General features: G+C 41.2%; 1 protein-coding gene across 4 annotated transcripts in view; it reads right to left on the reverse strand.

Moving 5' to 3' along the window:
- Positions 1 to 5435: 5435 nt before the first annotated feature.
- WDR49 (WD repeat domain 49) overlaps positions 5436 to 16551 on the reverse strand; it is a 204440-nt gene continuing 193324 nt past the window's right edge. For 2 of the 4 annotated variants that reach the window (XM_073626146.1, XM_073626143.1), the window contains one exon: positions 5436 to 5668. In XM_073626146.1, coding sequence (XP_073482247.1) covers positions 5523 to 5668 — 146 coding nt within the window. In that variant the 3' untranslated portion in view covers positions 5436 to 5522. Of the gene's footprint in view, positions 5669 to 8258; positions 8321 to 10674; positions 10730 to 16551 lie in introns of all 4 variants that reach the window. The other 2 variants (XM_073626144.1, XM_073626145.1) reach the window with 2 other exon arrangements.

Consider the following 16551-nt stretch of genomic DNA (forward strand, 5'->3'; position numbering starts at 1 on the left):
TGCAATATTACCATGCTTGCGTATTAGCATTGATATTTAAAGGTGGGTCAAAGCCATATACAACAGCAATATTCAACAGGAAGCACATCCAAAGTAGTCTCTGCAGGTGAGTCTGTATTGCAATGGGACATGGCCTTCTATGTTCTGACCCCATCATCTCATACCACCTCCCCAACCTCTGACTCCTGCTGTGACTTACATAAGCCCTGTTTTCACCAGTCTGGTAGCTTACACCACCAACCCCTCTCCCTAATCCCTCCTGCTACCTGATAAACCACCAGCCTGCAACCACCTCTATCGCCACTACTGCACTAGCATCTTCTCTCCCCCACCTCCCCTCCTGGTCACCATGGTGCCTGCACTTCCCTTTTCTCCACTATGCATTCACCTATACCCAACCCCCCCCCATCTCGTATGCTCTTACTACCACAGCTGATCCCCATCCTCCACCTCACATGTGCCACACCTGCACACCAAGTCTCACCCTCTTCACAGCACCTGACCTTCTGCTCTTGCCACCTCTCCCGCATTTGCCACTGCACCAACGTCATCCTCTATGCTTGCTGACACTGACTAACCTGTGCCTCAGTACTCACCGTCACTGTACCAATGCGCACTTTTATGACTTCTGCCACTGCAGTGATACATCCTGGCATATTCAGCATGTTCACAAACAGACACTCTTTTGCTGATAAGCCACTTTGTGCAACAGAAATAATATAAAGAACATGTTTACATTTGTCCAAGAGTGATCTTCGGATAAGGTAGTGTGCAAATTTGGAATTTTAAGCCTCAATATTTTGGCACTTGGAATCCCTGAGACAGTTGTCATCTTTGGGTGGACTAACCCTTGAAGTCCAAGTGGAACAGCAAGAAACTGGGAATTATACTAACATTTCTTTACACCATGGAACTAAGAAACACAAGCAGTAGTGTTCCTTTAATCCTATGGTCAATGATGCATGAATTATCTAATTGCTCCCAGTGCATTGTGAGCACACCTTTCCTGTGATGGGGAGGTTCACAGTGTCTTCTACACAAAGTGGGTGACTATAGGCCACTGCAAACCCAAAACACAGTACAGTGAAAGCACACTTAACCTTTCTGGGTGTTTACCTTTTTGGATGATTATTAAATACAAGCATCCACAAACTTGTTCCATTAGAAATTTTGATTGTTTAAACAGTGTGTTCAGTAAAGAGTACAATTATTTGTGTGATATTATGTTCAGCTGATTGTGTTTGTCTATCATTATATAATATACATTGTCTATCTATTTTTATTTAAATGTACAGTTTATCAGACTATGTTTAGCAGTCATCCATGGAGAAATCTGGAAAGTTTCTAAAGGATTCCAAACATTTTCTCACATTGTGTTTTAGGGTAAAGCCTAGTACACACGGGCCGAATGTCAAAACGGCATCAGCCGGTTCGATAGAAACCGGCCGACATTTGGCCAATGTGTACTGGAGTCGATCTGACAGAAGCAGGCCGTTTGGTCACAGGGACATGACTGAAATAGGCCGATCAGCTTGCAATCAGCGTTTTCAGCCAATGGCTGAAAGCGCTAACTGGGTTGAACGAAAAAAAAAAGACTAGTGTGTATGAGTGTAAGAGTGGCTATAGATGGTCAGATGTTTTTGTGAGAAAGATGAATGGCAAGATATCTGCCCCTCAAACGAATTTCATGAGTGGCAGAATTGCTGTGAGGGAGAACAGGGTCCATTGGCCCCTCAATGGGGCAAAGTCAAGCCTGTACCTTTAGTAGAGAAATAGCCCCAAAGCATTATGTTTCCACCTCCATGCTTGACTGTAGGGATGGTGTTCTTAGGGTCATAATCAGCATTTTTTTTCCTCCAAACATGGCGAGTCATGTTAATGCCAAAGAGCTCAATTTTGGTCTCATCTGGTCACAGCACTTTCTCCCAGTCCTTCCCTGAATCAATTAGATGTTCATTGGCATGACTGTACATGTGCCTTCTTGAGGAGGGGGACTCGCCATGTTTGGAGGAAGAAAAATGCTGACTATGACCCTAAGAACACCATCCTTACAGTCAAGCAAGGAAGTGGAAACATTATACTTTGGGGCTGTTTCTCTGCTACAGACCAACTTTGCTGCATTGAGGGGCCAATGGATGGGGCCATGTACTGTAAAATTTTGAATGAGAACCTTATTCCCTCAGCCAGAACACAGAAGATGGGTCATGGATGGATCTTTCAGTATGACAATGACCCAAAACATACCGCCAAGGCAACAAAGGAGTGGTTCAAAAAGAAACACATTAAGGTCATGGAGTAGCCTAGCCAGTCTCCAGACCTTAATCCTATAGAAAATTTATGGAGGGAGCTGAAACTTCGAGTTGCCAAGAGACAGCCAAGAAACCTTAAGGATTTAGAGAAGATCTGTTAAAAAAAGAGTGGACCAAAATCCCTCCTGAGATGTGTGCAAACCTGGTAACTAACTACAAGAAACATCTAACCTCTGTGTTTGCCAACAAGGGTTTCTTCACCAAGTACGAAGTCATGTTTTGCTTGGGGATCAAATGCTTATTTTACTCACTGAACTGCAACTGAATTTATAACATTTGTATTATGAGTTTTTTTCTGGATTTTTCGTTGATATCCTGTCTCTATCATTTAACCACTTCAATCCCACGGACGTCATATGACGTCCTGGGCTTTGAGCAGGTATATCTGAATGATGCCTGTAGTTACAGACATCATTCAGATATTGCCGGTTTCAGCCGGTGAATCTCTACACCATAGGAATGATCATAGCGGCCGTTCCGCTGCTTGATCGTTCCTATGGGAGGCGAGAGGGGACGTCCCCCCCTCCCGCCGCCCTCCGGTGCTTGCTCCGACTCACCGTTACGATCGGTGAGGCGGAGAGTAGATCCGCCGGCGCCGGATGTAGATCATAGAGATTTCCGGCGGACCAGATGGTCCCCGGAGTCTCTATGATCGTCGGAGGCCGGGCGCGATGTTATGACGTCACGCCCGGCCTCTCCATTCAAAAAAACGGCGCCGCTTCGGCTGGGAAGCGGCGATCGTTTTATTTTTTTTTTTATTTCAGGCTTCCCAGCCTAGTGGTGAGATATGGGGTCTTATTGACCCCATATCTCACTATTAAAAGCACCTGACATGTCATATTGCTATTACAACATACAAGTACATATTTGGGGGGCACACCATACAATGCATTTAAATTCAAGATAGTGCTGCTGTAAGACCTATAAACAGTACAAAATATTTTACAGCGCACACATACAAGAATGACATTTCCTGCAGGGCTAGTTAAAAACACCTGAACACCTGAACATATTCAAAAAATACGGGGGTTTGGTCACACTATATGGTCATATAGTGCTAAGCCCACTTACTGCGACAAAGTACCCCGAATTAGTGGGTCCTACACTAGTAATAGAATGGAAGATCCTCTGTCTCAACCATGGGAGCTGAACTCCTCTATGTGGGAGAACTGAAAGGGATACATCCTAATCACTGGTGGCCACTAAATAGGAGGTAATGAGGAGGGGGAGGGGTGCTCCAGCCCAAAAACCTGGTCAGGGCCTATTACAACATACAAGTACATATTTGGGGGGCACACCATACAATGCATTTAAATTCAAGATGGTGCTGCTGTAAGACCTATAAACAGTACAAAATATTTTACAGCGCACACATACAAGAATGACATTTCCTGCAGGGCTAGTTAAAAACACCTGAACACCTGAACATATTCAAAAAATACGGGGGTTTGGTCACACTATATGGTCATATAGTGCTAAGCCCACTTACTGCGACAAAGTACCCCGAATTAGTGGGTCCTACACTAGTAATAGAATGGAAGATCCTCTGTCTCAACCATGGGAGCTGAACTCCTCTATGTGGGAGAACTGAAAGGGATACATCCTCTTGAATTTAAATGCATTATATGGTGTGCCCCCCAAATATGTACTTGTATGTTGTAATAGGCCCTGACCAGGTTTTTGGGCTGGAGCACCCCTCCCCCTCCTCATTACCTCCTATATAGTGGCCACCAGTGATTAGGATGTATCCCTTTCAGTTCTCCCACATAGAGGAGTTCAGCTCCCATGGTTGAGACAGAGGATCTTCCATTCTATTACTAGTGTAGGACCCACTAATTCGGGGTACTTTGTCGCAGTAAGTGGGCTTAGCACTATATGACCATATAGTGTGACCAAACCCCCGTATTTTTTGAATATGTTCAGGTGTTCAGGTGTTTTTAACTAGCCCTGCAGGAAATGTCATTCTTGTATGTGTGCGCTGTAAAATATTTTATATTGCTATTACAAGGGATGTTTACATTCCTTGTAATAGGAATAAAAGTGATCATTTTTTTTTTTTTTTCAAAAAAAGTGTCAAAATAAGAAAAATATATATATATAATTAACAATAAAAAAAAAAAAAATTTTTTAAAGCGCCGCTGTCCCCATGTGCTCGCACGCAGAAGCGAACGCATACATAAGTCCCGCCCACATATGAAAACTGTGTTCAAACCATACATGTGAGGTATCGCCGCGAACGTTGGAGCGAGAGCAATAATTTTGGCCCTAGACCTCCTCTGTAACTCAAAACATGTAACCAGTAAAATTTCAAGCGTCGCCTATGGGGATTTTTAAGCACCGAACAGTGGCGCCATTCCACGAGCGTGTGCAATTTTGAAGCGTGACATGTTAGGTATCTATTTACTCGGCGTAACTTCATCTTTCACAAAATGTTTTTTTCCCCAAAAAAACGTGTTTGAAAAATTCCTGCGCAAATACTGTGTGAGATAAAAAGTTGCAACAACCGCCATTGTATTCTCTAGGGTCTTTCCTAAAAAAACATATATAATGTTTGGGGGTTCTATGTAATTTTCTAGCAAAAAAAATGATGATTTTTACATGTAGGAGCAAAGTGTCAGAATTGGCCCGGTATTGAAGCAGTTAAAATACACCTATGATAAAAATGATAGACCCTTAATTTTTTTGTAAGTGGGCAAACTTATAAAACCTGCAGGGGATCAAATAATTATTTTCCCCACTGTACATTGATCCAGCTTGGACCTGGCAAAATAATAATTTATGCATGTGTTGATGGGCCAAGAATATGTATTATATATTATAAACATATGCTTCTACCCTCCATTTTTGATATGACAACACAGCTCTGCATTTTCAAGCATGTGTTGTCAACTTGTCAGCCCTACCTCTTTCATTTCTGATGGATTACACCAGCCCACTCCTCATCTTCCTCCCCTTCCTCATCTCCATAACTCCTCCTTGTGCACAGGCAGAGAGCACATGATTTCTGGCAGGATCAGCAGGTATTTTTTGCATTTATCAAACACATATACTGTAACAAAAACACTTTCAATGGTATATTTAGCAGACCAAAATGGAGCAAAAAACACTACAGTTACACACAGCTAATTGGTTTGATGGAAATATTTTATTTACAGTTTTTAGTAAATTGCCCACAAATCAGTTTGTCTGTGTGTTTCAGCACCTGTCAGACTGTTATTTCTCTTTCTGTCTTGCTGGTTTCTTGTTTCTCTTTATCCTGGGCTCTGGAAACATTCTGTCACTTAGTTGTTTTGCTTTTAGTTCACGTTCCAAAATTTCTCTTGGGAAGAGGCTCCCCTCGTCAAACACAGCTTTCAGTGCTAGAATGGTGATAGAATCACATTTACATTATTCATGTGGCTGGCAAGTATCCAAAAAGTCTTTATTAACACTGACGATTGCTAAAGTGACCCAGTTTTACATTGTTTTCCCCTCTCGTTGTTATCTTAGGCAATGTGACATTCTTATAAGACCAAGGGCAGGAGCAATTTACAAATGAGAAAAGCCTTTCAGTGACTACCTACAGTTACTGTGTACTTTCAGTCAACTGATCCTGATACATATTTCAGAATGTATTGTAATATAAACACTTATATGCAGGATTATCCTTTAAGAAAGATGTGAATCCTCATTTACATGACTTTTACAAAAACATACAAGGTGGATTTTCCAATAATCCATCTACACAAAGGTTTTTTTTTTGCCAATTAGATCTAAAAATCAGAGAACTCTTTGTTCTTTTAATGATCACCGAGACTGCAAGTTTTACCACAATAATTCTTTCTTCTGAATCCTGTTTTGAATTGTGTATATATAGGCTGGGTTTGTTAAAAGTTTTATTGCAACATTAAAGAGGAACTGCAGTCTGCTCACATAATTTGTAATAAAAACATCTTTGCCATTCTGACACTTCCCTCCAACCACTTTGCATATTATTTTACATATACTGTGATTCTGTACTTGCCAAATATGCTTCAGAAATCTCCCTCCATCTGAAGCCTGTTTACTTCCTGGATTTACACAGAGGCACACCTCCAGCTTTGCAGCCCTGCAGCTCTCATTGGCCCTCTTATGACTCACCAACCCTCTCTTCCTGGCAAACTCTCACGAGAGTGAGAGAGAGAGAGCTGTGCATTATGTCATAAGCTTTTTACCAGACAAGAAAGAGGAAGCGGGCTGTATAAGGTATTTACTGGCAGAACAAAATGTTTTAGTACCCCAAGTTAAAACAAGGGCAGAAGATTTAATAGATGGAAAGTTTAAAAAATGACTGAAGGTCCGCTTTTAGTATTAAAAAAAAAAGGTGGGGTCTCTTGCGTTCACTACATTTTTATTCCCCTCAATTAGTTTAAATTGGAGTGAAACTAGGGCTAGCAGGTCACTAAACTCTTTTTGGTATGAAAAAGTTTTCCCTGTGCTGGCAGCCGTAAAAAGTTACCTTTTTAATTTCATTTTTTTATTTATTGTTTTTTATTTTTATTTTTCACTCTTAACAGTTCATCCTCATTTTCATCATATATATATATATATATATATATATATATATATATATATATATATATACCAGTGTATATATATATATATATATATATATATATATATATATATATGTTTTGTTTTTTTTTTTTTTTTTATTTATATTTCACATTCACTTTATTCACTCTCAGTCAAACATCAAGAACCAGTGTTTGCACACACTTGCCAGCCCTTTACACAATTGAGTGATTGCCGATGATGTTTAAATACTCCCCACACACATGAGATTTCCATCCCCATGATTAAGCTCTGGGGGGAGGAGCAAAATGCATTGGGGCATGGCCTGGTTGGAGTCCAGGCTGATGTTGTCACTCATCACCATCGTAGAACTACATGGATGTGTAGCATAAGGGATCACCTCTTTTCTTCTCCCAAGAAAATAAATCACAGACTACATTTGTGTGAGTGGAGCAACACTGTGGATTAGTTGGACAATGTTCTTTGGGATTTAATGGGTTGGAGTGAGGGAAATTTCTTATCAGGGTAATATTTTCTTGTTCAAATTTATAAAAGACAGATGACAAGGCAATCCCTATAAAGAGGTACATTGCATTACATAGTTAACCCTCAAGGTGTCATAAAGATTAGTTGAAAGAAAAAATAAGAAAAACAACAATCACAAGAAACGGTGTACATATTAGGCAGCAGCAGGTTCTGGTAAAAAGGCGAACAAAACCTGCCGTGTAGAAGTTAGCAGAGTGAAACCAGCTAAACTACAATTTTCTTACTGGTGTTATCACTGACAATCTATTAGAACTAGACTTAGCCTAGTGGTTTACCAAAAGCTAGAAGTAGGCTATTGTCAGGCTCTAAGAAAAATAGAAGTGTATTATAGAGAAGAAAAAAAGAAAAGAAAGAAAAGAGGTTCCCGCAATAAGCAGGGAAAGACCAGAATACATTTCCCAAGGAAAGTGTGAACACCAGCAGCCAGGAACCAACCAACTAATGGATAAGTATAAGTCACCATGAGTAACATTTTCAATTGAATTTCACTTTAAATGTATTTTTGCTAGAACGTTTTTCATGTGTACTATTCCTCTAGACAAATATCAGACAATGTTAGAACATGGTCAATTAATAGACAACCACAGAGACACACTATACAAAAGCTAAAGAGTCTAACCATAAACAATGTTGGGGGTAGTAGAGAGTTGCTGATGCATATAACACTGGTCCATGTAAGGCTATAGATTTTGACATCTAAGATATAGTGATGTCTATCAATAAATTGAATTCTAAAAGTTTTGTAAACTATACTGTTCACAAGTTAATGGAACTTGGGTAATGTTTCTAGCCCAATTGAGTTCACAAAAATATACTGTATATGCAATACGATAGGAAAACAACTAAAAACCTCCAATTTGATAGTATTACCTCCATATTCTTGCTACAGCAGTCATGCAGTGTCCAAAATGAACTGGTTCTCTAACAGGCACCTAGTAGGAACCAGAACTCTTAGTAATTCATACAGACCTGGTCGGAAACACATCCTCTTCCTCTCTATAATACTGTATGAGGACACAGGTGCTAATGGGTTAGGCTGGTACTCAGCTCTGCCAGCACAGACCACTGGAGAAGGGGGTAGGAAGGAATCTTATCCCTTAGAGAAAAGTATTTTAAACTACTTCCAAACAAAAATGAGTTACACAGGAAGTCTAGCACTAGAATTATTGCTCTCACTCTGACATTTGCGACTAAATCTCACCGTGTACATATGGTATGCGTGCAGAATCTACATGTGTGTTTGCATTAGTGTGTGAGCACGGGGGGAGGGGGGCACTTTAAAATTTGCCTGGAATGTATTTATTTATAATACTTAAAACATTTTCACTGTCCCTTTACATTTTTTTAAGTTCAACTTTATTGCTATCAAAAGGAATGAACATCCCTTGTGATAGCATGGGCAGTGACATGTACTCTTTACAGAGAGATCTGGGCTCTATTAGACCTCAGATCTCTCCTCTGCTCTCAAAAGCACCTGATCAAACTGAGATAGTTTTGATCAGTTGCTTTCCAAGCCAAAATCCTTGTTGTTTTTGTTTTGTTTTTTTTTGTCACAAAGGAGGGGTGGGTTGGGTACAGATCTACTTCCTTCTCCTCTGAACTCAGTCAGACAAAAAAAAGCAGTGGTATGAGCTTTCTGATTGCACCCGAGTTCTGGGGAATGGCGGCAGGCGGACATGGGGGCCCCCTGCTACACCCTGTAGAAATGGTCATGCTGCTCAGATCACTTTTACAAGAAAGTCCATCGCCAGCTCTAAAAAATGATACCTGGATCATGGCTGCAGCTGCTATAATGATACTGGTACTACTGTTTCCCAACAAAGACGTACATATAAATATGGCAGCCGGGAAGCAGTTAAGTAAAGAAACCACCAGATATTGCTGTCTGTGGTATTTCAGAGGAATATTTAGAGGGTTCACAGAAGGTATTACTTTTATTGCATAGGGCAGTACAGTGGCTTAGGAGTTAGCACTTCTTCCTCAGTTTAAAGCGACTTTAAAACCTTGTTTTAAAAAAAAAAAAAAAAAAAAAAAAAAGTAACAAACATGTTATACTTACCTACTCTGTGTAATGGTTTTGCACATAGCAGCCTGAACCCTCCTCTCCTCGGGTCCCACGCTGGCGCTCCTGGCTCTTCCCTTCTGTCGGGTGCCCCCCAGAGCAAGCAACTTGCTCTGGGGGCACCCAAGCAGGCTCACATACGGAGCCAAGACTCGGTACTGCCCCCTCTGTGTCCTGATTGGCTCACTGGCTGTGATTGACAGCAATGGCTCCCGTTGCTGCCAAAAACCAATCAGGAGTGCAAGTTCCTGGAGAGCAAGGCTCTCGTGGACATTGCTGGATCAAGATGGGGCTCAGGTCAGTATTAAGGGGGCTGAGGGAGTCTGCTGCACACAGAATGTTTTTTACCTTCATACATAGAATGCATGAAGGTAGAAAACCTTGTGCCTTTACAACCACTTTAAGTCCTGGTCAGGACTCCATCTGCATGGAGTCTGCATGTTCTCCATAAGGTTGCGGGGGTTTCCTCCCACACTCCAAAGACATGCTGGTAGGTTAATTGGCTCCTGTGTATAATTTCCCTATAGAAGCATAGTCTACAGAGCGTGCCCAAGGTGGCTGCCTCACCATCTGCCCTAACAGCAGGTAAAACGCTTTGATCCTCCAGGGAGAAAAGTACTATATTAATTAATCTACTTCTGCAACCAGTTACCAGTGTAGAAATATATCAAACTGAATTCAATAACAAGCAAGAGTACCTTGTGTTCGGGGAGGAGGGGAGTGAAACATGTAGGCTTCATTATCATGTGCTGTTCAATAGACTAAGCTGTTAGAGCCGGTGCGCTGTCATTAACTTTTAAAAGCAATCTGTCACTTAGTTTTTGCTGTCTTGTAGTGTCTGCATTAAAAATGACTTGACCAATTTTTCAACAGACTGAAAGTTTCTCTGGCTGACACTACCAATCTTTATCACTTTGTTGCACTTGTTGTTGTTCGATCACTAACTTCTCAGCTCAGCTGTCACAGTTAGGACTTGGATATGTCACATTGCTGCATTGTGCATGGGCAGCATAGGTTGTGCAGTTAAGAATAATAGGCACTGCAGCCTTTTCATCATTGCCTTATAAACCCTAAAAATATTTGTGTACATGTCACCTTTTTATCAATGCCGTATACAACCACAGTCCTTCATTTAAATCCCTTGGTGAGTGATGTGAGTGTTACAACTAGTTTTGAATTGGTAAATCATTTCTGTCTGCTTCTCCTAATTATAACAGCACTAACCTTCTTTCTTCCATAGAGGCAGGAGGAGGCTGATGGCAGACAATGTCAATAGCAGCTGAAAAGAAAATTGTAGATCTAGAACACATAAAAGTATTAAAGCCGAACTCCAAGCAAGCAGCTAAATTACACTTATGCCCCGTACACACGATCGGATTTTCCAACAACAAATGTTGGATGTGAGCTTGTTGTCGGAAAGTCCGACTGTGTGTATGCTCCATCGAACATTTGTTGTCAGACTTCCCGCCAACAAATGTTGGCTAGCAGGTTCTCAAATTTTCCGCCAACAAATGTTTGTTGTCGGACTTTCCGATCGTGTGTACACAAGTCCATCAGACAAAAGTCCACGCATGCTTGGAATCAAGCACGAGCCGGACATATAACTAGCATTCGTAACAGAGATATCGTCTTGTACATCACTACGTTCGTAATTGTTGGCCACCATTTGTGTGACCGTGTGTATGCAAGACAAGTTGGAGCCAACATCCTTCGAACAAAAATCCAGGGTTTTGTTGTCGGAAAGTCCAATCATGTGTACGGGGCATTAAAGTGGAACTTTAGTCAGAAAATTAAATCCTCCTATATCACTTGAGGCTGGCCCCTTTGGCAGAAATAATGTAAGACATTAACCCCTGCCCGCTGTCCGGCCCTTTAGGAGGTTCTAAATGCCAGGAGGCGGAGGTGGGCTTTCCGATGATGTGACCAATGTGATTGGCTTCCAGCCTTGCTCCCATGATGGCAGCTTTTGGGATCCCTCCTCCCCTATCTCATCCATCCATTTAAGGGACCATGGCTCCTCTGTATATGGACTTATAGACCATCACTCTCTATAAGAACAGCTTGGACTTTCCAAGACCCACATAGATGGCTAAGTACTACTCTATCTATTTGGGTGTTATAGGGCTTGGAAACTTTTCCTGATCAAAACTGATGGCTCCCACACTGGGTAATTATGAGTTACATACTACACAGTTGAATGAACTTTCCTAAGTGGATCTAGTTAACAAAGAGAGGGTATAGGGTGCCATGCCACAAGTTATATGAAGGCTATACGTGATGATATTGTCACCTCTCCCTGGGAGTTTTACAATTATGCTTAAAGCTTGATATAGGTGCCATAATTCACTCATGCTGCTAATATGGGGGTTGGTCCTACAACACATTTCATTAATGCACACCCTCACGAACTTTAAAGAGGAACTGCTGTATGCTTACATAATTTGTAATAAAAACATCTTTGCCATTCTCAAGCTTCCCTCCAACCACTTTATATATATATATATATATATATATATATATATATATATATATATATATATATATATAGTGATTCTGTACTTGCCAAATATACTGCCGAAATCTCCCTCCACTAAGTCTGGCCACAGCCATTTTAATTATGGGCAACTGAAGCTGCTGCCTGTTCATTTCCTGGATTTACAAAGACTCACAGAGGCACACCTCCAGCTCTGCAGCCCTGCAGCTCTCATTGGTCCTCTTATGATTTACCCCCCCCCTTCCTGGCAAATTCTCATGAGAGTGAGAGAGAGTGCTGTGCATGATGTCATAAGCCTAGGTTTATGACCAGACAAGAAACAGGAAGTGGGCTGTATAAGGTATTTACTGGCAGAAAAAAAATGTTTTACCATCCAAAGTTAAAACAACAAGGGCAGAAGATTTAATAGATGGAAAGTTGAAAAATGACTGAAGGACTGCTTTAAATGCTATTCAGCCACATGTATGGCCCATCAACACCGTTTATATGTGGGTTGTTCCTACTCTATATTTCATTGGAGAATTCCTTAGTGACCTTTGAATGACATCCAGCCACATGTTGGTCCCCGGAACACATCCTATCAAAGGATCTTTCCAGGAACTCAGAATAACATTCAGTTACATATAATTATCTAATCTTGAACATCAATATGGAGGAGAGGCTTTAATTGTGTGACCTTGTTCACATAGACTGTGCTCCCTACTGTGGTATACATACCTATGAACATTTTGAATTGCACAATTTTGTTCCTTTTTTTTTTGGGGGGGGGGTTACTCACACAATTTCATTGCAGCTGCCATGGTTGGGTTTTGTAATAATAGGTCAATTATGATTTGATTAGTTAGATAGTGGGTTTTTGTATGTTCTATGTTATAGGTGTTTTTTTTCTTTAATTGTTACATGCGTCAAGCTATTTTGCTGGGTCTCTTACATATATATCCAATTAGGGATATATCACACTTTTGCATATTGAGGTTGAGCTCAGTCTGGTTTTTATGATTTTTTTCTTCCTCGATGTGATTGGCAGTCACAGCAGTCACATGATCGGAGAGCACAGTAATGGCTTTACATATATGCATACGGCCCTCGGGAAGAGGTTGAAAATAAGTGCCTATACTGTTAAATCCAGTAATACACTGTCTTACCCTACTCTGCACATGCTCAGTTGCTCTCTATTTTTCAGTACTGTGCCAAATATCAGAGCCACTAGAGGATGATCTGCTAACAGCCTAAAGATTTACTGCTGCTCAGGAACTCTGGGCTTCAGGAATGACAGCCTCTGGCAAGAAGAAACAGGAATAATGCTGCAGACAATTTACAGCACACATTCGTTTTGGTAGCATAATTATTCATATGGAATGCCTGTTTCTTGCTAAAGAACATATTTTTTATGAAGTTATTATGGAAACAGTTCCACTTTAATATACCCAAATGTGATCTGTCTTATCTAGCAAAGATTTGTAATTCTGTCCAGCCACGTGTGACCTATACACCTCCCAGAAAGCACAGCCAGGAGGGGAAATTGGTGCTTCTATTAAGGCTTATGCATATTAGAGGTGCGCATCTTCACTGGTCTCAAGATTCGATTAGCATTATCTGGTCAATGATTCAATTCGATTCCGCGATGCATCACCATTGCTGCCGATGGTTTCTATCAAAAAAATTCAAGCATTTAAAAGAACTCCATTATTTTAATTTTATCTGCTTTAAAAAAAAAAAAAAAAGGACACTCTGCATGTAGCAGGACATGGAAGAGTCCAGGATACGAGGGAGGGGTAGGAAATGAAAGATGGAAGAATCCACGAATAAGAGAAATAAGAAAAGAAGGATGGAAGAGTCTGAGGATGGAGGAATCAATGGATAGAGAATGGAAGGCTTGAGGAGTCTGGAGGTAGGAACTGGAGGATGGAAAAGCATGGGAGTGGAGGAATCCCTGGATAGAGAATGAAAGGCTGGAGGAGTCTGGAGATAGGAACTGAAGGATGGAAGAGTCTGGGGATGGAGATGGAGGAATCCATGGATAGGAACAGAAGGATGGAAGAGTTCAGAGATAAAAATGGTGGTGGTGAGGGGGGGGGGAGAGACTGAAGGATGGAAGAATCAAGAGGAGGATGTTAAGATGGTCATCATGGAGTCCTGCAGGTGAAGAATATCAGAGGTAGAGGATTCCCCCGTGCTGTGTACATGGCAGGGTTGGGGTGTGATGGTCTTCTCCTGGAGTACAGGGTGGGGGATGTCATAATGCTTTCCGTATAAACATATATTATTAAATAAAAAGAGAATCTCGCTCAAAAAAATCTGGTGCACTACAGGGTACAGGCAATGCATTCAGAAAGAGAAAAACACACTGCTGTCGGAAGGACAGGAGTGATGGAATCTGCAGCTGCCAACCATCCCTGTGAAGTTCACCGTAGTGGCTCTGTGCTGGGAGTTCAGCTCGGGTTCCCTGTTTGCACATTCCAGCACACTAGGAGTTAACACAGAGGTGCGAACGGAAAAGCCGAACAGAACTCCCAGGACGGAGCCAGAACAAGTTGTAAGTAGAGTACAAACTCATATGTACTCTTACACGTGGTACACTAACTTTGTCTTACTGAATCCTGTCTTACAGTACATTAAGTGCCCCACTATTCATGCTTTTTAAAAAATATGTAGCTATATACAGCATTTTCGAGTGCCCCTCAGCGCTCATGTGAATGCCCGGCCCACGGGAGAAGATCGGCGGGCCGGTCAGTCACATAAGCTCTGAGGGGCACTCTGAAATGCAGTATATAGCTACATATTTTTTAAAAAGCATGAACAGTGGGGAACCTAATGTACTGTAAGACAGTATTCAATAAGACACAGTTAGTTTAACACGTGTAAGTAGAGTATGCTGGGAACGCTCTCCCAGGAGAGATAGGGCAAGTCCGGATGACGTCATCCGCCAATCGATTAGGCCGATCATAGCATCGATGAAGAATCATGGATAGCTAAATTGCGAGGCATTGATGCTACGATTATATTCAACACCCCTAATGCATATGGGTGGTTTGGCTCATATAATGTTTTAGACCACAAGAGGACATAGGTGAAGCATACAGCCTATTGTTAGCAGCTTGTCAAAATCAATGATAGGCTGAAAAATGCTGCAAGTGGTACTCATGTTTAAGGCCATATGCATATAGGAATGTATGCCCTAAATGCGCAACTCCTGTAAATTTCTGTGTATATGGGCCCTAAATCTTACAGTTCTTCTCACGACCCCAGGCTGTAGCTGGAAAATGAAGGGAAAAGTAGCAGACTTTGTCACTCTACTCTCTCCCCCTATCAGCATGCTTTTTGGACTGCAGCACAACTAAATTACTCCTTGTGCTGCTTATCTTGCAATCCTAAAATTGTACGAAAAATACCACTTTCAATGCAAACGTACAATAATCTGATCATTAGTACAGAGCTTTCGATAGCCGATCATGACAGTTCATCCGATATTATCCGATCGGACAAGCGTGAACATTTTCCTCATACGATTTTCGTTTAGTCAGTGTCATTTGAAAATACAATACAAATACACCACAACACATGACATCACTTCTGATTTTTTTTTTTTCTGTCGTACAAGAATTTCAGTGACTTTAGTAACCTATTCAATTTCTACTACGACTAGTAAGCGAAAAAAGTCGGACGATCTGTCGTCTGATTTTCGGATCGTGTGTATAAGGCTCCGTTCACATCTAGACTTTGTAATTTTACAGGTGTTTTTCGGCTGTTTTTTCTGACGTTTTTGCAGTGTTTTTGCAGCGTTTTTGTACCGACGTTTTGAAGTTTAAAAGGTCACCAATGTAAAAGCATTAAAACGCCTGTAATCTGCCAAAAAAGAACTCCTGTACTTTTTTTGAACAACGGGAGTTTTGCTTTAGGTGACAGAATGCTCAGATATGAACATGGGGCCATTGAAATTAATGGGATTTGTCTTGGGCATTTTTAGAGCTGAGGCTTAGAGCAGAAAAACGCCCAAAAACGCCTAGGTGTGAATGGTGCCTCAGTTACAGCAACAGTTTTGTTCCTTTTGGGATAAAGATTTTACATGATTAAATACAAGCTGATCGTTCTAAGCAACCCTGTCAATGGTAAATGGTTTGTTCCACTCATCAACTGCTACATTTGCAAGACAGCTTGTTCTATTGAAAAACAACAGACTTAATGGCAGAATCACCAGGTGAAAATAAAGGAAAGAAGGCCTAAAAAAGAAACAAATACAGCCATCACATCTAAGAATTGGTGAGCTGCAATATATTAAATGTTTGCTTTTGGGTTTAAAGTGGTTGTAGTCAGGTTTTTTTATCCTAATGCATTCTATGCATTTAGATGAAAAAACCTTCTGTGTGAAGCAGCCGCCCTCAGCCTCCCTAATACTTACCCGAGGTCCACCTCTATCCAGCAATATGCACGACTGCCTCGGCTGTCTGGGACTCTATCTCCTAATTGGCTGAGAGACAGTTATTGGCTCCACTGCTGTCAAAGACAGTTAGCCAATCAGGAGAGAGAGGGCCTGGGCCGAACCACGGCTCTGTTTGAATGGACACACACAGCTGTGGCTTGGCTCGGGTGCCCCCATAGCAAGCTGC

Source organism: Aquarana catesbeiana, linkage group LG04, assembly GCF_042186555.1.
Source record: "Aquarana catesbeiana isolate 2022-GZ linkage group LG04, ASM4218655v1, whole genome shotgun sequence".
In the NCBI taxonomy this organism is placed as follows: Eukaryota; Metazoa; Chordata; class Amphibia; order Anura; family Ranidae; genus Aquarana; species Aquarana catesbeiana.